This window comes from Amblyraja radiata, chromosome 6 (genome assembly GCF_010909765.2).
Source record: "Amblyraja radiata isolate CabotCenter1 chromosome 6, sAmbRad1.1.pri, whole genome shotgun sequence".
In the NCBI taxonomy this organism is placed as follows: domain Eukaryota; kingdom Metazoa; phylum Chordata; class Chondrichthyes; order Rajiformes; family Rajidae; genus Amblyraja; species Amblyraja radiata.
The window spans coordinates 27,083,736-27,107,612 of NC_045961.1; the positions used below are offsets into that span (position 1 = coordinate 27,083,736).

General features: G+C 43.2%; 1 protein-coding gene across 1 annotated transcript in view; it reads left to right on the forward strand.

Moving 5' to 3' along the window:
• Nucleotides 1–23,877, forward strand: part of pgr (progesterone receptor) — a 236,494-nt gene that overhangs the window by 127,741 nt on the left and 84,876 nt on the right. The window contains exon 5 of the mRNA XM_033023424.1: nucleotides 17,753–17,869. Coding sequence (XP_032879315.1) covers nucleotides 17,753–17,869 — 117 coding nt within the window. The remainder of the gene's footprint in view (nucleotides 1–17,752; nucleotides 17,870–23,877) is intronic.

The window sequence follows — 23,877 nt, forward strand, 5'->3', positions numbered from 1 at the left end:
AGAAAATGTGTACATATTCCAAAGCTACTGTTATTTAATGCATTATTGAAAATACAACTATCTGATGACTGTGAGATTAATAAACAGGAAGGATAACAGTTGTGCCAGGTAAGTTATTAATAGTTGACTATTCTTGCTGAATTTCTACTGTGTCTGTGAGTATTAAAACATCATGACAATAAAATATCAGCAGTAAGTGGAGTCATGGGGTCCTAGAGTCATAGAGCAAAACAACACAGAAACAGATCCTTCTACACCATTTTTCCATTCTGGGCTGGACCCATTTGCCTGCAATCGTCCCATATCCCTCTAAACCCTTCCTATCCATATACTGTAACTGTCCAAATATATGTTGACCGTCATAATTGTATCCAAATCTCTAGCTTCCTCTTGCAGCTGATTCAAGATACAGACTACCATCTGAGTGAAAAAGTTACCCATGTAGTCCCTCTTAAATCTTTCCCTTAGTTTTAGCATCCTCTATCCAGGGAAAATGACTAAGTGTTCACTTTATCCATGCCCCACACGATCCTGCACACTTCAATAAGGTCAGTCTCCTAGAGTCCAAAGAAAATAGTCCTAGCCTGTCCCTATCACTCAAGCCCGCAAGTCCAGGCAACATTTGGATGAGTCTCAACTGTACATCCTTTCCAATTTAATGAAGGCAAAAGTCTCACCAGCCTGTAGTTCCCTGGCTTGCCATTGCGGCCCTTCTTTAAATAACAGTACATTAGTCTTTTGGAATTTTCCCTGTGCCTAACGATGATGCAAAGGCCTGCACATAGAAACATAGAAAATAGGTGCAGGAGTAGGCCATTCGGCCCTTCGAGCCTGCACCATCATTCAATATGATCATGGCTGATCATCCAACTCAGTATCCTGTACCTGCCTTCTCTCCATACCCCCTGATCCCTTTAGCCACAAGGGCCACATCTAACTCCCTCTTAATTATAGCCAATAAATTGGCCTCAACTACTTTCTGTGGCAGAGAATTCCACAGATTCACCACTCTGTGTGAAAAAAAAAATTCTCATCTCGGTCCTAAAAGATTTCCCCCTTATCCTTAAACTGTGACCACTTGTTCTGGACTTCCCCAACATCGGGAACAATCTTCCTGCATCTAGCCTGTCCAACCCCTTAGGAATTTTGTAAGCTTCTAAATTCTAGCGAGTACAAGCCGAGTCTATCCAGTCTTTCTTCATATGAAAGTCCTGCCATCCCAGGAATCAGTCTGGTGAACCTTCTCTGTACTCCCTCTATGGCAAGAATGTATTTCCTCAGATTAGGAGACCAAAACTGTACGCAATACTCCAGGTGTGGTCTCACCAAGGCCCTGTACAACTGCAGTAGAACCTCCCTGCTCCTATACTCAAATCATTTTGCTATGCTGGAATCCAGCATCTCTATCACATCTGTAGCATCTCTGCCCTAGAACTTTGAGCCAGTTCTGCCCTCCCCTCAGTCCTATCCCCAAGCTAATTCACACCCTAAAATGATCAGCTTTACCTGGGTTATGAATGACCTGATTTACAGTAATCTGACTTGAGGCAAATTCTCCCATACAATGTTTAAGCATTTTTAAAGATAGTAACAATAATAAAATGCTTCACGGTATTCTTTATGATTGGTTACAGAAAATATTCTTTAATTTAGTTCTTTAGTTTTATTCTTTAATAGTTTAATAATAGGTAGTGTTTGGGTGATTAGTCAATGATATGAAAGAATTAATGCAAGTGTAAGGGGAGTGATTAATATCAGTTGTGATTGAAAATGGACATTTCTAACCGTATGAAATCAGCGTTAGGACAGTTCTCAGTTACAGATCCTTGTGTAATGCGGGGGCTGCCTGTATTTATAACATTCCATGACGTATGGTTTTAGCACTTCATCTACACTTTTAAGGATGAATATTTTATATGGGAACATTGATTGTATTTTTGTGTGATAATCTTCCTTTGGTTTGGCACTCTCACATCCCTGTGATAATGTGACGCAAGACACACATTTAAATGTATTTTGCTGGGGGACATACCTAATGGAAAAATATTTCCTAATTCTATTAGAACCTGAAAGAACAATGGGCAAACTGCGGTTTGGTTCCAAGAACCATGATCAGTGGCCAAGTGTATTGCACAAAATGGCGAGAAATCAGGCACTGAAATATAAAGACACATCATTTGGGCAATGTGAGATCCCAGTGAAAAGATGCTTTTGTTTCCCAACAAATGAATTTTCCTGATGGCAGGAGATATCCCTGGTCATCCTTGGTTTATAGAAACATAGAAACATAGAAGATAGGTGCAGGAGTAGGCCATTCGGCCCTTCGAGCCTGCACCGCCATTCGATATGATCATGGCTGATCATCCAACTCAGTATCCCATCCCTGCCTTCTCTCCATACCCCCTGATCCCTTTAGCCACAAGGGCCACATCTAACTCCCTCTTAAATATAGCCAATGAACTGGCCTCAACTACCTTCTGTGGCAGAGAATTCCACAGATTCACCACTCTCTGTGTAAAAAATGATTTTCCCTGATGGATCAAAAAAAGATTTCACAGCAGACTGTTGCAGAGAAGGGTCTGCATTATTATTCAGTGTGTGTGTGGCCCGGTGATCACACGCAGACAGAATGAATTGGCTGTTCATTCTCTTTCACAATCTACAAACCTCCAAACTGACATGGAATGCCCACAGAATGGCATGCATGTTATCCATGGCCACTCGCCACCATGGGAACGCTGCAATTTACGGAAGTTGACACCGCAAGGAATGGAAACAGAGAGAGACACACGGCAGATGTTGGAATCTTGAGCAAAACACGGAGTGCTGGAGTAGCTCAGTAGATCAGGCTGCGTTTCTGGAGAATGTGGATAGGCACCATTTCAGGATGACACCTTTCCACAGACTGATTGGAGCAGGGTGGGGGGGGGGGGGGGGGGGGGATAGAAACTGGAAAAAAAATGTGGAGGCAAGACAAAGCCTGGCAAGTTATAAATAGACACTGGTGAGGGGGGTTTGTTTGACAAATGGGTGGACAAAGGCTAGAGATGAAGAAAAGAATGAAAAGTAAAAGGAATATAGGTGGAAGTGGGACGGGACATGGGTAGGGGGCTATAGTGGGAGAACTGGGTGAGGTGGTGCACAGGAAGGAGACTTTCCTCCGTGCTGCACACTATGGTTTTAGCTCACTCAACATCATGGATGTTATGGCACCGAACAACATTTATGCAAAGCTGTCAAAAGTTTAGAATTAAAATAGTTTCCAGATCAAAGAATATTTTTTGAACCCATTTTTTTTAAATCCAGGCTTTCAACATGTTGGATGCCTAATCCTACAATCCTTTTTCAATTTTAGTTCATATTGTTCTTTACAAAATAGAAATGTTCTTTAAGAGAAAATTCAGTGATTATATTATGGGGAGGGAGGAGGGAGGAGCGCGGGGGGGGGGGGGGGGGGGGGGGGGGGGGGGGGGGGGTTTGCTTGCCTCGATCAGCTCATAAGGAGGAAATATCTTGAAGTAGATGGAATGCAATTGCTTATAATTCAATTGATCCCCACCCTAATCAGTTAATTGGCAGTGAATGGGTTCACATCTGAATAAGAGCAGTAAAGTGATTCTGAATGAATTGTATTAATACATTCATAACAGGAATGATACCATTAGATTAATTCAACAGAGTCTGGCAGAATGATAGAACTAAATGAATAGTCATTATGTCTCTTGGGTATTTCACTAACCATAGCAGCTTAATTGAGTTTATATTGAACTCCACCAGTATTATTATGCTGAATATCCAAAAAATCTGCAAATGCTGCAAAACTCAAATAAAAACAGAAAATGATGGAAATCCCCAGAAGGTCAGGCAGCATCTGTAGAAAAAGAAACAGAATGAACACCTTAGGTCAAAGACTCTTTGTCAGACATTTCACTATTAATACATCTTATTTGTTCTCTCGGTGATGTCAACAAAATGAGACAAAAATATATATTAAAGTTGATCATAATTTTATTAAATTTGATTTTTAAAGAACGTCAAATTGTGGGAAAAGATAAAACATGGAGTGCATTATTAATAGTTTGATTAATGATGATTGCAACTTAACTGGAGGCCTGAAAGTGGAAATTGCTGGGAACCTGAAATAAAAGCAGAAAATGCCAGCAGGTTGGACAGCATCTGTAGAAAGTGAAATGAAGTTAAAGTTTCAATTCAAGAATTGGTAGCATTAGGTAATTATGAGGATGTTAGCCAGGACTAGAGGGTCTGGGCTATAGGGAGAGGTTGAGTAGGCTGGGACTCTATTGCTTGGAATGCAGGAGGATGAGTGGTGATCTTATAGAGGTGTATAAAATCATGAGGAATAGGTCATGTAGATGCACAGAGTCTCTTGCCCAGAATAGGTGAACCGAGGACCAGAGGACACAGGTTTAAGGTGAAGAGGAAAAGATTTGAAAGGAATCTTAAGGGGTAACTTTTTTACACAAAGGGTGGTAGGTGTATGGAACAAGCTGCCAGAGGAGATGGTTGAGGCACGGACTATTCCAATGTTTAAGAAACTGTTCAACAAGTACATGGATAGGACAGGTTTGGAGGGATAGGGACCAAACGCAGGTGGGTGGGACTAGTGTAGCTGGGACATCGTTGGCCAGTGTGGGCAAGTTGAGTCGAATGGCCTGTTTCCACGCTGTATCACTCTATGAAAGAGAGAAAAATAAATGTGTATTGTTGCAGAGGGAGTGGGGGCGGGCTAGATGAAACAAAGGGAATATCTCTGATAGGGTGATAGGATAAGATGTTGATTTAGTAATCTAGTTGATGGATTGATGAGTAAACTGGAATTCTACACGCTAAACAGGATTATTGCTGTTGCATTGGGCGTACATATAACTAAGCCATTTTAAAAGAAGGTAACTTTAGAGTTACTAAGATGGCAAGCTTCATTTTCTGACTACCTCCCACAATATTTCTGATAACCAAAAAGACCTTGTGCCTTCCTTATTACCTGTCACTGTGAGAACCTTTGCTGATTGTAGTCAAGCTTTGTAGGATAATCGCTTTCTTTGAACCTTTCATTGCTTTAATTTGAGGAAGGACATTCTTGTTATTGAGGGAGTGCAGCGTAGGTTTACAAGGTTAATTCCCGGGATGGCAGGACTGTCATATGCTGAGAGAATGGAGTGGCTGGGCTTATATATTCTGGAGTTTAGAAGGATGAGAGGCTATCTTATTGAAATATATAAGATTATTAAGGGTTTGGACACGCTAGAGGCAGGAAACATGTTCCCGATGTTAGGGGAGTCCAGAGCCAGGGTCCACTGTTTAAGAATAAGGGGTAAGCCATTTAGAACGAAAATGAGGAAACACTTTTTAACACAGAGAGTTGTGAGTGTGGAATTCTCTGCCTCAAAGAGCGGTGGAGGCCGGCTCCCTGGATACTTTCAAGGGAGAGCTAGATAAGCCTCTTAAAGACAGTGGAGTCAGGGGATATGGGGTGAAGGCAGGAACGGGGTACTGATTGGAGATGATCAGCCATGATCACATTGAATGGCGGTGCTGGCCTGAATGGCCTACTCCTGCACCTATTGTCTATTGTTTATATCCTCTGGCACCCAACTGCAAGTTTTTCAGGCAGAGTGTGTGGACAAACACAGAAGGAGCACAAAAGAAGGTGCGTCGTTTTTACATATGGGCTCCTCCTCACAGCTGCCTCAGTGGAACCTTCTTTCAACATTGCTGCTGCCCTGAGACCAGTCACATGACACAATCCTTCAAGAAGTAGCAGCTTTAATCTGACAATTATTGTTCAAATCAAAGAATATGCACCACACCTTTACAAGGTGTAGTCTGTGTTTGGGTCAGCAAAACCTAGTGATCACATTCCTCCAACGCAGCCTCCCATCTCCCAGTCCTTCAAACTGGCGTCAGCAGCAACATCTGCACTGGCTTTTACCAACAAGGGCCTCTGTTTCTTGCCCAGATGTGCTCTTTGGGCAAAGCTAGTTTGAGTCTAGCCCCAGGAATTTATTTTCCAACAGGTTCACAGTAAGTGATCCAATTTATGTGATATGTAAGATGTTAACATCAATACTAGGGAGGCACAGTGGCACAGTGGTGTAGTTTTTGCCTCACAGCACCAGAGACCCGGGTTCCATCCTGATTACGGATGCTGTTTGTACAAAGTTTGTATCTTGTCCTAGTGACCCCCTGAGTTTTCTCCAGGTGCTCTAGTTTCCTCCCACACTCTAAAGACGTGCAGGTTTGTAGGTTAATTGGCTTCTGTAAAAATTGTCCCCGGTGTGTAGGATAGAAGTAGTGTGCGGGTGATCACTGGTCAGCGTGGACTCAATCGGCTGAAGGGCCTGTTTCCACGCTGTATCTCTCAACTAAACTAAAATTGGAAAAAATGCTTAGTACTTTCAAAGTGCAAAATACACTACAAACAATAAACTTCATTGAATACATACCCTCACCACCATGTAAACAGAATTATATTTCAAATTAAACTTACATATTTAGAATGTTTAAGAAGGAACTGCAGATGCTGGAAAATCGAAGGTAGACAAAAATGCTGGAGAAACTCAGCGGGTGAGGCAGCATCTAGGCCTCAAGGATATAGGCAACGTTTCGGGTTGAAACCCTTCTTCAGACAGATGTGAGGGTGGGGGAGGGGGGGGGCGGGATGAAGAAAGGAAAAGGAGGAGCCAAAGGGCTGAAGGAGAGCTGAGAAGGGGAGAAGAAAATAAGGACCATCTGAAATTAGAGAAGTCAATGTTCATACCGCTGGGGTGCAAACTGCCCAAGCGAAATATGAGGTGCTACTCCTCCAATTTACGGTGGTCCTCACTCTGGCCATGGAGGCCCAGGTCAGAAAGATCAGATTCGGAATGGGAGGGCGAGTTGAAGTGCTGAGCCACCGGGAGATCAGGTTGGTTATTGTGAATTGAGCGGAGGTGTTCGGCGAAGCGATCGCCAAGCCTACGCTTGGTCTCACCGATGTAGAGCAACTGACATCTAGAGCAACGGATGCAATAGATGGGGTTGCAGGAGGTGCAGGTGAACTTCTGCCGCACCTGGAAAGACTGCTTTGGTCAGTGTGTCATGTGTGGGTGCAGGAGATCCAGTCACCATGGATGTACAGACACTCTAGACCTCCATCCCCCACCATGAGGCTCTCCCTCAGCTCTCTACCTCCACCTCTTCCTTTCTTCCTCCTGCCCCCCTCCCCCCCCCCCCCCCCCCCACCTTCACATCAGTCTGAAGAAGGGTTTCGACCCAAAACGTTGGGAGAGAGCCCACGAGCACCTGCCTCTGGCACTGACCTGCTGGCGTCGCCGACGTGAAGACGGTGCGAAGCCCCCGCGCCCGGTGAAATGGGCGGGGAGCTGGAGAGGGGAGGGAAGGCGTCACACACATGGCCGGGAAGCAGAGGGGTGTGGGTGGGGGTGGCGACAGACAGGGCCAACAATGAGATGGAGTAAGACAGAAACACTGACGTGCAAAGGAGACCCACAACAGTGCATGATCTCTCTCGCGTTATGGCGGGTGATTGTCGCCTGCCCGCTGTTTCTGACGCTAAAGCCTTAGGATCGTTGCCCTTCATGTTGGCGTGGAGGGGGATGGGGGGGTATTGAGCTGTTTGATCGCCCCCTGCTATCCTAGGGACAGGGAGACACAGCGGCTTTTGAGACTGGTGGGCAATTACTACTAAAGTGTCTGCCCACACAGTCAGTACACCTCTCCTACACTTGTCTCCCGCACTAAGTCACCGCAACCCCCCCCCTCCTCCCCCCAGCCCCCTCCCACCCTCCCCCCCCCCCCCCCTTCCCCACCTTTCCCTCCCAACTCCAGTCCCGTCCCGACCCCCTGGGAAACTGAAGGGAGCGACAGTCAACTGCCACGGATACAAATAATGTCTTACACAAGAAAGGGCAGATGCTGGTTAACAAAAAGTGAACACACAGTGCTGGAGTAACACAAAGACGCAGCAGAATTTTGGTAACATCATCCCGTCACCCATTCCTTCTCTCCAGAGATGCTGCCTGTCCCGCTGAGTGACCATACTGAGGGAATTCCCACATATATGAAGCAGAGAGAAAGGCTCTGGCACTGGACGGTGCGCATTTTCCCTTTCTAGGTCATATCAATAGATGCGGCCGCACTGAATTCTATCTTTAACTTAAAGCCGCAGGATGGAGCTGTCTTCTTTAACACTGTTGCTTCGCCGCCTCCGCCTCCTTGCAGCACAATGGCAGCGAGTGCGGGGCCGAGATCCTGCCTAGTTTTTTTAAGTTCTGAAATTGAATAACTTTCAATACTGAATCAGAATATACTTATTGTATGAGATGCTGTCCAGCTCCTCTATTTGATACTTAAAACAGGCCTTCATTCACGGTTGCTCAAGAGTAACTCGGGAGAGGAACTTGGTAACTCGGGAGAGGAACTTGGTAACTCGGGAGAGGAACTTGGTACATCGCAGAAATGAGAAGTAAACGGCAAACTTAGACGTACACGTGGGAACTCGTTTAAACTCATGAACATAAACTTGGAATCTCGTAAACAACCACGAGTGTGATTTTTTCTTTCACTCAGGATCACTCGAGGGTGGACTCGCACCGTGAGACAGGGCCATTACTATGGGAAAGTCTGGACTGAAAGTCAATCACATGCAAAATATATAGTGTGGAAATCTGAAATTTTCTCAGATTAATGTAATTGAAAATATTAAAAAATCTAAATTGTTGTAAAATGACTTGATAGGCCAAGGTCAAAGTGGTGAATGACAAACTCCTTCCCTGAGTGTATGTGAACCATGTACATCAGTTTGGAACTCATGGATTAACCACTTCATCCAGAGGATCGCTTAGTAGCGATCACACCAGGTCCGCAGAGAGGTCCCCTGTGGCCAAGGACAAAGTGAGTTGGATCAGCATCAGCACTAGTGTTTAGAAACATAGAAACATAGAAAGTAGGTTCAGGAGTAGGCCATTCAGCCCTTTGAGCCAGCACTGCCATTCAATATGATCATGGCTGATCATCTAAAATCAGTACCCCGTTCCTGCTTTCTCCCCATATCCCTTGATTCCTTTAGCCCTAAGTGCTATATCTAACTCTCTCTTGAATACTTCCAATGAATTGGCCTCCACTGCCTTCTGTGGCAGAGAATTCCACAGATGCACAACTCTCTGGGTGAAAAAGGTTTTTCCTCATCTCAGTCCTAAATGGCCTACCCCTTATTCTTACACCGTGACCCATGGTTCTGGACTCCCCCAACATCGGGAACATTTTTCCTGCATCCAGCCTGTCCAATCCCTCAAGAATTTTATATGTTTCTATAAGATACCCTCTCATCCTTCTAAATTTCAGTTCTCTTCTCCCTTCTATAAACCAAAATAATCCCCAAGATTAATAACTTTAACTCTATGTCCATATAATTCGCAGTGCACCACAGAACATAAAAGTGGTGCAAAATATATAATAACCTCAATACTTGAATATGCTTTGAGGATAATTGAATTACAGTAATAATTGCAAATTATTCCATCCCTAATAAATATTTCTCAAAAGGGAAAGTCTTATTTATTTTAATTTAATATTCATCGGTTATAAAAGGCATACTTGAAACTTTTTCGTGTTTTGCCAGTAAACATTCAATCCAAAATGTAATAAATGTGTGCTTGCATAGAGAATTGTAAAATTTATATTTCCAATGCCTTTGGTTGAAAGAAAAATACCTTTATTGTTTCAGACTAATTACTGAATCTTGCAGTTGTTTAAATCATAGTGAATGCTGTGCTATTACTGTTATTTACAGCACCGTTGTTAGCTTTAAGCACAACATAGTAACTGTCGTTGAGGGCAGCCTAGCAACAAAGTGAACAATTCAGCCTTCTGCAATTCTCATTCTGAAATTCCATCCAAGTGGTAGTTTGAAGTGGAAGAATAGGGTAAATATTGGTTAATAATTAGCTTAGGCCTGGAATTTCCCTGATTAATTAGGATGGTAGGGCCCACCTTTATGGTTTCAGATTAAGAATGCAGTTTAGTGTTACATCAGGAGTTCTGCTGACTTGCTTGAAGGAAAGAAAACATGGTGTGGCTGCAGCAATTAAGAAGCTGTTCCAGCCTTGGGATCCAGGAGACACATCAGGTGTCAGGTGGGGTAAATAGACCAAAAGTACAGATAATAAGACATAGGAGCAGAATTAGGCCATTCGGCCCTTCGTGCATGCTCTGCTATTCGATTATGACTCTTCTGTTTTCCCTTCTCAACCCAATTCTCCCAGGTTCCCCACACTATTGTCCACCTACAGATGGTGGACAATAGAGAAGCAACAACATTATCTGGTGCTTCAAAGGCACTCGATTCTGTTAATGTTTGGAAATGTAAGGTCTAGGAAGCAAAGCAATTTTGGGAGACAACACAAAAATGACCCACTAAGAGTGATGCTGTCCATGAGGTAGTTAATATGCACAGATGAATGGTACCCAATGACCCTCATTCCATACCAACCACTCGAGCGGGACACATTCCTCTTCAAATATTTCCCTTATCACTTACTCTGATAAAATAGGCTTGTAATGATTGAGTAAAATTAAATACTGCAGAACCTGGACTTAATCTATGATCATTACTTTGAGCGGGAGGCACAGGGGCACAACACGTAATGTTGCTGCTCCACTGAGCCAGAGATCAAGTTCAATCCTGACCTCAGGTGCTGTCTGCGTGGTGCTTGCACATTCTCCCTGTGACCACGTGGGTTCCTTCCCATTTCTCAGGTTTCCACCCACATCCCAAAGATGGGCAGGTTTGCAGTTGATTTAACCTCTGTAAATTGCCCTTAATGTATAGGGAGGGAGTGGATGAGAAAGTGGGATAATGTACAGTAGATCCAGTGTGAATGGGTCATGGATGGTTGGTGTGGAGTTGTGGGCCGTTTCCATGGGACTGCTTTAAGATACCTCAGTCAGATATAATGTTGAATTTATTACTTCTGTTCTTTCCAAATTATCCTACTTTTGCAAAGGAAAATGTCCTCCATAATTACCAACAGTAATGAAGCTAAAAGTGTGTGAAAGGCAACATTGAACTCCTTTGATAAAATTAAAGGAGAGCCTGCACAACTCCTGCAATCGCTACTACTGCAACTTGCATTTATGTCGTGCCTTTAACACAGTAAAACAACCCAAGGTAGTTCATGAATCAAAGTTTTAAAGCAAGCCTCTTGAAATACTAGAGTGGATGGGCAAAGACTGGGACACAGGTAAACAGCAAGAGTAACAGTCAGGTTTAAGTTTAGATTCTTGACAGCTGATGGTATAATCACCAATGGCAGACCAATAAAAGTTGGAGTGGAAGGTACACACAATTGCTGGGGAAACTCAGCGGGTGCAGCAGCATCTATGGAGCAAAGGAAATAGGCGACGTTTCGGGCCGAAACCCTTCTTCAGACTGATGGGGGGTGGGGAAAGAAAGAAGGAAAAGGGGAGGAGGAGGAGGAGCCCGAGGGCGGGAGGATGGGAGGGTGGGAGGAGACAGCTAGAGGGTTAAGGAAGGGGAGGAGACAGCACGGGCTAGCCAAATTGGGAGAATTCAATGTTAATGCCATAAGGACGCAAGGACCCCAGACGGAATATGAGGTGCTGTTCCTCCAATTTCCGCTGTTGCTCACTCTGGCAATGGAGGAGACCCAGGACAGAGAGGTCGGATTGGGAATGGGAGGGGGAGTTGAAGTGCTGAGCCACCGGGAGGTCAGGTAGGTTATTGCGGACTGAGCGGAGGTGTTCGGCGAAACGATCGCCCAACCTACGCTTGGTCTCACCGATGTAAATCAGCTGACATCTAGAGCAGCGGATGCAGTAGATGAGGTTGGAGGAGATACAGGTGAACCTTTGTCGCACCTGGAACGACTGCTTGGGACCTTGAATGGAGTCGAGGGGGGAGGTGAAGGGACAGGTGTTGCATTTCTTGCAGGTTGCAACGGAAAGTGCCCGGGGAGGGGGTGGTACGGGAGGGAAGGGAAGAATTGACGAGGGAGTTGCGGAGGGAGCGGTCTTTGCGGAAGGCAGACATGGGGGGAGAGATGGGAAGATGTGGCGAGTGGTGGGGTCACGTTGGAGGTGGCGGAAATGGCGGAGGATTATGTGTTGTATTTGCCGGCTGGTGGGGTGAAAGGTGAGGACCAGAGGGACTCTGCCCTTGTTGCGTGTGCGGGGATGGGGAGAGAGAGCAGTGTTGCGGGGTATGGATGAGACCCTGGTGCGAGCCTCATCTATGGTGGCGGAGTGTAATCCCCGTTCCCTGAAGAACGAGGACATTTCCGATGCCCTGGTATGAAATGTCTCATCCTGGGAACAGATGCGGCGTAGGCGGAGGAATTGGGAGTAGGGGATGGAGTCTTTACAGGGGGCAGGGTGGGAAGACGTGTAGTCCAGATAGCCATGTGAGTCAGTGGGTTTGTAATGTATGTCGGTCAGGAGTCTGTCCCCTGCGATGGAGATGGTGAGGTCAAGGAATGGTAGGGAAGTGTCGGAAATGGTCCAGGTGTATTGGAGTGCCGGATGGAAGTTGGTGGTGAAGTGGATGAAGTCAGTCAGTTGTGTGTGGGTGCAGGAGGTGGCACCAAAGCAGTCGTCAATGTAGCGGAGGTAGAGGTCGGGGATGGGGCCCTGGTACGTCTCGAACAAGGATTGTTCAACGTGCCCGACAAAGAGGCAGGCGTAGCTGGGGCCCATGCGTGTGCCCATAGCTACGCCTTGTGTTTGGAGGAAATGGGAGGAGTCAAATGTAAAGTTATTGAGGGTGAGGACCAACTCCGCTAAGCGGAGGAGAGTGTCAGTGGCTGGGTATAGGTTGCTCCTCTGGTCGAGGAAGAACCGGAGGGCTCTGAGGCCATCCTGGTGGGGGATGGAGGTGTAGAGTGACCGGACATCCATGGTGAAGATGAGGGGGTGAGGGCCCAGAGAGTGGAATGCGTGGAGGCGGCGGAGAGTGTCTGAGGTGTCTAGAACATAGGTGGGGAGGGATTTGACCAAGGGGGATAGGATGGAGTCAAGGTATGTGGAGATGAGTTCGGTGGGGCACGAACACGCAGAGACAATGGGTCTGCCGGGAGAGCCGGGTTTGTGGATTTTTGGGAGAAGGTAAAAACGGGCCGTGCGGGGCTGGGGAACGATGAGTTTGGAGGCTTGGTCAGGTAGGGCGTGGGAATTGATGATGGGGCTGAGAGAAAGATAACCTCAAGGAGGCTACCATTGGATATACTTGATTTGGGAGTTTGTAGTCCCATGGAGCATTAGAAAAATCTTCCCCAAGCTCAGAGATATGTGCCGTGACTGTGGTCTGGCAGAAATGTACTGAGTAGAGTGTCGGAACAGGAGGTAGTGGGATTAAAGATCCCAGAACAGAACAGAACAGACAAATACGTGGGAGAAGTTGGTCAGATTCTTGCAGACTATCTAAACGCATATCCAGTTACCAGCAGATGCATGCATGTTGGTCTGCCACCAAAGACAAGCGCACACAGCCTGACACATTCAAACTGGGGTATGGTGATACGATTTAATGAAGACAAATAGTACACATGAATGTCTTTGGGAGGTTGGTGTGCTAAGGAATGTTTATGAAGGCTCATTCTGTGAAAGGCCATGGGCTGTGTGCATGCTTTGAATTTGTGATCCTTAAGGCACAAACACATTGCATCCTGACCAGGAAGTATAACACCGGTCATTCAGCGTCACACCTCAAAACTCTGGAATTCCCTACACAATAGTACTCGGTCAGTATCTTAATCAGAAGGAGTGGAGTGATTATCGAAAGCTGGTCAGCATCACCTTCTCAAGGGCAGATACAGATGGGCAGTAAAAGCAGGCCTCACCAGCTACATCTGGATCCTGAGAAAATTAATAAATAGGCCCCATAACCATGTTACACCTGGATATCAGATGTAATGATCCTGATGTTTCCAGGGAGACAGAAAGGAATGAAGTGGGGGACCTTGAATGGAAAAACAGATTTTCCCGCTGAATATTGCAGAGATACTGAAGCTGCCCAACCAAAAGCGAAATGGGCAAATCTCCTCTGGGACGACTGCATGACTCACTTATCTTCTCGCAGGCATTTAGGAAAGTGAAGTTTTGCAATCGTCCCATCCCCAAAATGAATAATAGAACTTTATTTGCATTTTTGGAATTATATTTCTCAGCCAAACCCAGTCAATTTGAAAAATTGCTGATTGTTGTGAATGTAGGTTTAGTTTCAGTTAATTCAGAGGTACAGCATGGAAACAGGCCCTTCAGGACACCGAGTCCGTGCTGACCATCAATCACCTGTTCACAGTAATTCCATGTTATGCCTATCCTATTTATCTATCTCTAACCCTACAAACCCATGTGTCTTTGGGCCACAGGCTGTACGGGAGAGATCAGATGAATAATAAAGAGGGGAACCTATGGAAATTGGGCGCAGGTGATAAAAAAAACTGCATGGAGCCCGTGATGTGAATGTGCAGGACGTTGAGGTTCTGGAGTTGCAACATGCTGGGTTCAGCATTGGGGAAGTTAACAAGGCAATTAGAAGGCTAAGATGTGGAACACAGACCCTTCAGCATTGAAAGGGCCTTATCGTTTCCATCAGCAGTCCAAATTCACACTCACCTGCCAGATTTCCTATGCTGCTGTACTGTCAGGCAGCCAATGACAACCCCAGCAAAGAAAGGATCTTTAGACAAATGGCTTCACTAAAATACTTGTGTGAAGGGCACATCCCCTGGGAGTGGGTTGGTCATGAGCTGTCGATCTCACCTCTAATAAAACCAAAATGAACTCCTCGGAAATTTTTATATGTTAACTTTCCAAATGAGTGAAAACACTGGTTTGGGGATTCAAATTATTTCCTTTCTTTTTGCACAAAAACAAAATGCTGATAGTTTGTGTCAAATATTATGGGGCAAAAATATGCTACTCTGTGGCACGTCTCTGAGTTTAGAGATATAGCATGGAAACAGGCCTTTTGGCCCACCATTTCCACACTGACCAGTGATCACCTGCAAACTAGTTCAATCCCAGAAACTAGGGACAATTCACTGAAGCAAATTAATGTGCAAACCCGCAAGTCTTTGAGGTGTGGGAGGAAACTGAAGCACATGGAGAAAACCCACATAGGGAGATCATGCAAACTCCACACAGACAGCACCCAAGGTCAGGATCGAACCTATGTCTCTGGCACCGAAAGGTTGCAACTCTACCACTGTGTCACTATGCTGCCCATTCTTCTGAATGCTCTTGCAAGGATGAGGAAATTGATGGCTGACATCTTCTTCCTGTTAATCAGAAGATGAAATGCCTCTGCTTCAGCATTATTTAATTAATTCAATACGCCCCATTGTATAATGAGGCAGAAACCTGAAACACCGCTTATTTCTTGTATAATCATGCAGTGCCCATGCAAGGTGTCATAAAACATTTCCTTGGTCTTTGAGTAGCTCAGTAGTTTGATGAACTACATTGCGAGTGTGCAGTGAGTATCTGGCCGATATCTATGGTGGTGAACAGAGATGTGAAACTTGCAAGCCGCCATGACAGCAAGCGAATGATCTGCCTGCCAACTCTCACATCCAGCACATGCAATTAAATTAAACACTGTGAAATGGAATCACTTTCAGTCAAGGTATTGAATGCCAGCTGAATACTATCAATGGCGCCCATGTACTGGAAAAAAAGTGTTCCTACCCAGTTTTCCTACCTGAAGAAGGTTCTCAATCCAGAACGTCACCCATTCCATCTCTCCAGAGATGCTGCCTGCTGAGTTACTCCAGCATATTTCCTGCATAGGCATGCTGTTTGTTCTATTAAGTTCCAAGGAGCTGAGTTTTGAAATTGGATTACCTCGTCATGACTGGGTGGCTCATTAAATGCCACGAACTAAAGTTGAAACTCTGCGCAGTGAAACTTTAGTAATGTTAAGAGGATACCCACCACTTCTTTAATGCTGTGTTTTTTTAATATCATTGAGATTTCTAGAAATAACTGGTGGTATGGCCAGACCTGTTGCTCCTTTATACCCACCTGAAGAACAATACCTCTGGGAAGCTGGGCATGCAGATTTGATGGAACTGCTGGCATAACTTACTGCCACTGGGGAAGATTACAGTTTCCTTAAAGCAGATTTAATGCAGATGCATGTTCTCTGCGCATGTTCAATAGCACAAAGAGTGGCTCATCTGCCCATTACAGAACTCATCTGATTTCCACCTCATGGAATTCATGGGCAAGGTTAGCAGTCGGGACTGAACCACCCTCCCTCGCTGCCTACCTCCAAAAAGGTCTGGACATACCTGGAATGGTTCCTCCCACAAGAGTTTGCTGTGTGAATAAGGGTCCCCATCCAAATCATTACCTGCCCGTTCCCTCCATTGATGCTGTCTGATCTGCTGAGTTCCTCCACCATTTTGTTTTGCTCAGGATTCCATCATCTGCAACAAAAGCTTTGCACTGAGCCTCGGTACACGTGACAATAAACTAAACTGAACTGATCCGAGTTCCTTCTATCTCTGTCTAAACATTTCTGGCATTTCAGAAATATTCGACAACATTCAAAATCTATTAAGAGCGATTAAAATTGTAAAATGTTCGCTCTAGATTTTAGAAAAATGTAAAAAGGCACAAAACGCTTGAAAACATCCGTATTGAAAAATTTGAACAAGAGGCAATTAAGCTAATACTCACCTTGGAAGCTTGAAATAAATCACAAGCATTGTAATGGATGGAGCAGGCACAAGATGTTCATACAGATTCCCCACCAAAAGCGAGATAAATTGTTACCTGTTCACACTCTCCCCCTAAGTTCCCCATGGATTCCAGCATTACAGTGCAGTCGGCAGAGAGATGTCAACTCCTGCCCACAACATTGGTACATGTGCATTTGAGTAATTATCTGAGTAGCTGACAGTTAAATGAAATAATGTCAACAGTTATGTGGGTAAATAATGATATTTTCATCAAAGTCTTTGCCTATAGATTTTTGTAATGCTCTGTCACATTATCATAGGGGTGCTGAAGTTAAGAATCGCCCCATTCCCTTTGGAGTGCACACCCACATGTCCAGTAGTATTACACAAATGGTGGAGGATTCTCTGGGTTGTACTTGATTTTCCACTGCCTAATTTTCACCCTCTTTCCAATCAGTGGAATTACATGGGGAAAAATCATATTGCTAATAAACAAGGTTTATGTTTAGTTTCGTTTGCTTTTCGAGATACAGCGCGGAAACAGGCCCTTCGGCCCACCGAGTCCGCACCAATCAGCGACTTCCGCATATTAGCACTATCCTACACACACTAGGGACAATTTACATTTATATAAAGCCAATCAACCTACAAACCTGCACGTCTTTGGAGTGTGGGAGGAAACAGAAGATCGCGGAGAAAACTCATGCGGTCACGGGGAGAAGGTACAAACTCCGTACAGACATCACCTGTCATTGGGATCGAACCCGGGACTCTGGCACTGAAAGTGCTGTAAGGCAGCAACTCTACCGCTGCGCCACTGTGCCTTCCTGTTCTCTATAAATTCTCACTGTAACAATAACTTATCCGTTTCAATTTTTATTTCCAGAGAAGGCAAGACAAGTAAATATCCACTCTTACTTTTCCTGTTATTAAATGTAGTCTGCTTCATGCCCATTTTCTTCTTTTGATATACATAAATGCATGCTTAGATTTCCAAATAATAACATCAACTAACTTTTAATTTACAGGGCAACATAAATATCTATGTGCAGGAAGAAATGACTGCATCATTGACAAGATTCGCAGGAAGAACTGTCCAGCCTGTCGCCTCAGGAAGTGCTATCAAGCTGGAATGGTGTTGGGAGGTAAGAGAAAAAAGTTCTTCGATTTAAGTCAAAACAGGTAAATCTGATCTAATATATTTTGCATCCAATCAAGATTGTATTGAACACTTTGATGTATATGTATAGAATTATAAGTGAATGCGTATTATTTTATGATGTTAAAAGTATATCCTTTTTTGTCCAGTGATCCTGTAATTTATACAAGGAAACTGGTATTGGTAATAAGTGGTATATTTCACTGAATGGTTTAACGTTTTCTGCTAATGTTCTCCAGTGTGCCATGTCATCTATAGTGCACATTTTCAAGGGTGTTCTGTACAAATAAGGTAAATATATTTATGGTCACAAAGTGCAGCATAAATATTAACAACATGACAAACAAATTGCACCCAAACATGGTAACGCCCTATCATCTAATAACAGTGCTTTATCATTACTGAGAGTGCACAGACTTAGAGAATAATGAGGGTGTGTGCTGCCCATTGAATTTTCAATATTTTCACAATTCCATTTTCTAAGAATAAAATGAGAACAAAAATGTTGCATGAACAAGAGGGCTCCAAATGGGTCTTTGGCATCATTACATTTTGAGGGGAGTTCTGCGAAATGGATGAAATTCTGAAGCAGACTTTTTTTTATGCATTCACTATGATCTGTGGATATAATTGTTTACCCTCTTCTAAGCCTGGATTCTGATGTTAAAGAAAATCTGGTTGAATATTGCAATTTTCAAATTCACCTCAGAGTATTCAATATCAGATCAGACTAACTTCAGAGAGATTGCAATTTTTACACCATTTTCCAGAAGGTGGCTTGTGGCTCACTTAGAATAAACTGGACATAATTCTTGCAATTAGTGTCTATTGAAAGAAAATCTAGCTTATTTGGGCCTGGTGGGTTAGAATGGCCTTTTTTTAAAAAAGAAGTGAATTGTATTGTGCAAGGGGAACATTTTCCTGTGTATTATTTATGTACATGTATGAAATACCATTTTGGAAATCATGGCAGTTGTTTATGCTCCTCCTTTTTGCATGAACTGATGATACCAGTGACTGGAAGAGAGAGGTTGGCAGTGAATAGGTAGGTACCTTTTAACAAAAAAACTCAAAACATCTTTGCATTTCCACTGATGTTCAGTAGTTCTGCTCGTGTCCAAAAGGGCTTGAGTTAACTGGTTATCTGGTGAAGCTTGGATTCAGTTCATCAGATTGACTCATTGCATTTTATATCAGCCCCTCTTACATTTCATCAACCATAGTCGAGGGATGTTAGTGAGCAACTGTGGTGATACTGGTTTACTTTCACTGTTGTAACCTGGAGGAATGCATGCTTTCCTATTGAGAGAAGTGAAAAGGTACCAAATTACAAAACAGGTTTTTTTTTCAAATTGAAAGTTAATGATTAACTCCTAATGACCCATGAGTAAAGGCACCACTCAAAGTAGCCATTACAAGATGCAAAATCAATTCCTGACCTGTGCTGAATTTTTGTAATGACAAGGGAATGTTTCATAATCCATACCAGGAAAATTATTGCATCTGAAAGTCAAGATGCCTCACTAGTGCAAGGATCCTCCTTCATACTCTTACTAAGACTTGTATCCATTCTCCCACCTTGCCAACACAATGCTTCCAGTGCACTGGCTGTTTTTTTGTGTTTCTCAGAGCTGAGCTCTTTGATGTTGTGCGGCTTGGATTGGGACTGCCAGCACACACTGTACTCTCAAACCTGAACAGCTGAGAGAGCAGAGGGAGACTTTATCCCCTTTCTCAGGGTTAAAGAACTAAACTCAAACTTGGATTGCAGAAGATGAACACAGTGTGCTTCAAACACACAGCACTGTGTACCATGTGTTAATGTTTAACAGTGAATTATTTAAAAAGCAGTTCATTTTCAATGAACAGAACAGAGCCATCTTTGCAAAGAATACATCTAGTAAAGAGAATAGTGGCTGCTTGGATAAAAGAGGGTTAATTTGTTCATGCAGAATAATTTAGTAAAAATATTAGATTCCTCTTGATTAACATGACAGTGGTTGCTAACTTCAATGTCTTCATGTCTGGCCCTCTTAATTTGCCATATATTTGTCATCCAAATCAATTACAAACATTTTTAGCAAAATGTAACCTCAGGAACTAGATCAAAATTTGTATAGTTCCAGGGGATACCCTTTTCTGATATCTTTATTTTTGACGAAACATTACTATAATCCGAAGTTTAACATCACCATGTTAAATTATAAAACATGAGCATCTTAATTAAACTCATTCACATATTGTTATTAATGGTGCCCTGCACCATGGATTCTAGGCATGGGAAATGGATTAGTATTCTGGGTGGATAAGATCAAATACAGTTCCAGGGTTTATTTTGACCAGTTTACCATGTGCCATGTGTTTTTGTGACCACCCTTCACCGACTTCATTTACTTTATTATCGGAACCAATAGTTTCTTTGCAAAGCACTTGAAAATTAATTTAATCAAATTAAATACATTTTAGTGAGTCAGAGCCGTGATGGAAAATCACATGTAACATACTAACCATTTCTTAACATCTGCTTCTAGTGATCAAGGTTCCAATGTATGTCCATAACTACATATTGTGTCAAAATTGTTAGAAGTAAGGTTTTGCTTTATCAATCACAAAGTACAGCTGAAAATAGTAGAGTTCTGAAAGGAGATCAGAGCAACGATCAGAATATCTGATCTGTAGGTCATGCTTTATAATCCTGTTGGTATGGTAAAATAAATACACAGTGACCAAGGTCTATAGTAGGTAAATTTTGTAGTACGTTGAATACATTATTATCCAATAACATAAATAAGCTTTTTTTATATGCTCAGTGGTCAGGAGTGTATTATGTTAATAACCTGTATGCATAAGCTTTGACCAGACTATTTGAGACATATGTCACAATAATTAAGACCATTGCACACTTGATCTGCTTCCCCTGCCAAACCCACTTCGAACCTCAAATTACAAATAATTTAAAATAATCTTAGCCCACTTCATAAATCCTGAACTACTGACAGAGGAATTTAACTGTGTGAGCATACTAACCTACTCATTTAATGTTTTATACTGATTTAGTGGGACTCTTAGGTGCCAGTAGTGCCGCATTGGAATCAGTAGATCAGGATTACACGTTGAACATCACTGCTTTATACCTTGTGCTGAGGAGGCCAGGTCAATAAGATTTGACCCTGGTGTGAGCTTCATTGGGATGTGTTAGCTCAGTCCGTGAAATCCCAGATCAAAGGTCATGTTTTCTAGTTGGACTCTGCCCGAGGTCTTGATTTTTCCATAGAAAATAGGAGATTAATTGTTTAATTAGATTAATATTAGATTACTGGATAGGCTGTCACAAATCCATGCTGGTTGCTTGCAGGAGCTTTTTCCAACAAGGTTATCGGTATTTTAATCGTGAATGTTACCACCATTATGGTAACAGTTCATTGTTCTATTGATAAACCCACCACTGGACACATTCACCAGGTCATCCCTGAACTACTCAAGTTAACACCGATGGTATGCTTGGAAGGAACATTAAGCATAACTTGAATTTGTAGAACTTTTAAATGTAGCAAAATATTTTAAAATGCTTCCCAAATGTTATATCAGGCAAAAACTGACATAAGTCCAAAAATTAATACATTAGGGAAGATGTTACTAAAGCTTTGGTCAAATGTATCGATTTTAAGACATTTTCAAAAAGAAGGTTTAGAGAGGGTTATCCAGTGGAAGCATAATGAACTGCAGATAGTGTCTGTATTGGTGGGGGAATTAAATTTGAATATCTAATAATCATGCATTCATGCTGTTATCTGAAGTATTGAATATTCTGCATGGAATCAAGGCATTAGCTAATGATGGTTTAAAGGCATTAGCTAATGATGGTTTATATTCCTAAAGGAAAAGTTAGTTTATCAATCCCCCTGTGCATCACAAGTAACAAATGTGTGAATGTGAGCTCTTCACTTCAACATTATTTGCAAATAAATCGAAATAGCCCATGTAAAAATGCAAAATACCTATGATACCTAAGTTAACAATGGCAATATTATTTCACAGACTGACTCAGTCCATTTAGGGACTGGGAAGTCAATGGTATAATCGATAGTAAAGCAGTGAAATCCCTGCAGCAGGACGTTATTATAATTTTCTCTGGTCCATCATTGTTCTGGATACAGTTTGATAGAGGGTTTAAACACTCAAGCTAAAATGCATCCTTCTAAATGAGGAAAGTTTTCAGTTGAGAAATTGTATGACAGCACATGGGTGATCTTATGCAAAATCATGCAAGTAAATAGATCGGGTTGATGTAGTCTCTTGCCCAGAGTAGGGGAATCGGGAACCGGAGAACATAGGTTTATTGTGAAGGGGTAAAGATTTATTAGGAATCTGAGGGGTAACTTTTTCACACAAAGGGTGATGGGTGCCTGGAAAGAGCTACTGAAGGAGGTAGTTGATGGTGGAACTATTGCAGTGTTTAAGAAACATTTAGACAGGTACATGGATAGGACAGGTTTAGAGGGATGTGGGCCAAACGCAGGTAGGTGGGACTAGTGCAGATGAGACATGTTGGCCGGTGTGGGCAAGTTGGGCCGAAGGGCTTGTTTCCACACTGAATGACGCTATGACTCTATAACATTTACTTATGCAATGTGACGCAGGTACATTTAAAGAAAGATGATGAAAGAAATACATGGAGACCAACTGTAAAGTTCATGCAATATGTGATTTTCTTTCTTCCACACATATTATGCATACAGACATGTCCCATTGACCGCAGAGCATCCCTGGAAGTTTCTTCCATGATTTTGGGCCACGGAGAAATAGGTTTTTGTTATTTAAAGGAAACCTCTCTGAGCAGCTCCCCGGCCCTGAGTCCAACTCCTGGAATACTCCCTCACTACATACTCAGCCCTCACTGCAGCTCCTCACTGGGATCCCAAAATCTCCCCACATCCCTGGTTCATAACCATCAACTTGATATTCCCCCTACACCCCATCACATCTCTACTCCCCCAATCCACCAAAACATTGCACCAAACCCTGTAACCCCCTCCCTGGTAGCTGTTTCCCTCCCTCAATAACCAGACTCGACACCTAGGTCCTACTGTTTCCCCTCCAATGATGCCCAATCCTTCCCTTCACCCTGACCTCTTGCCCTGTGTCCTCGTCCTCTAATGCCCCTGACTCATCAGTCACTTATTTTCCTTACATTGGAGCACCTGAAGGTAAGGCCTCTGAGTGCATGGAGTGCCCAAGGCCCATTCTGTGATGCACAGCATCATGGAGGTCGAGCATCAGAGTATTTAGCAGTGCCAAGCCCTCAAACAAAATATCTGTCGGCTAAGGCATGCTGCCAAGTTAGTATGCCTTCATAGGCAACATGTAATTTCTTACACATAGTACCTTCTCTCACAGTATTTTCACCGTCTTACAATGCCTGTATTTTGAATCCTGGAATATCTTCTGGCAGTACAAGGAGCAGAGGGAGGGAGGAAAAGGCAGTGCAGTTAGTGAAACTGATTCATCCAGTAATCTAAGCAAAAAGAAACTGCAAATGCTCGAAATCTGCAACTAAAATATTTTTTTTTGTTGCAGATTGTATGTAGATTGCTCTGTAGATTGTTCGCAGGTGTGTAGGGAGTGGATGTGAAAGTGGGATAACGGTGAACTAGTGTGAACAAGTGATCGATGGTCGGCATAGACTTGGTGAACTGAAGGGCCTGTTCACATGCACAATCTGTGGAATTCTTTGTCACAGAAGGTTGTGGAGGACAAGTGAATGGATATTTTTAAGGCAGAGAGAGATAGATTCTTGATTAGCACAGGTGTCAGAGGTTATGGGGAGAAAACAGGAGAATGGAGTTAGGAGGGAGAGATAGATCAGCCATGATTTAATGGCGGAGTAGACTTGATGGGCCAAATAGCCTAATGCCCCTGTCCCACTTAGAAAACTTGAAAGGAAACCTCTGGAAACTTTGTGCCCCACCCAAGGTTTCCGTGCGGTTCCTGGAG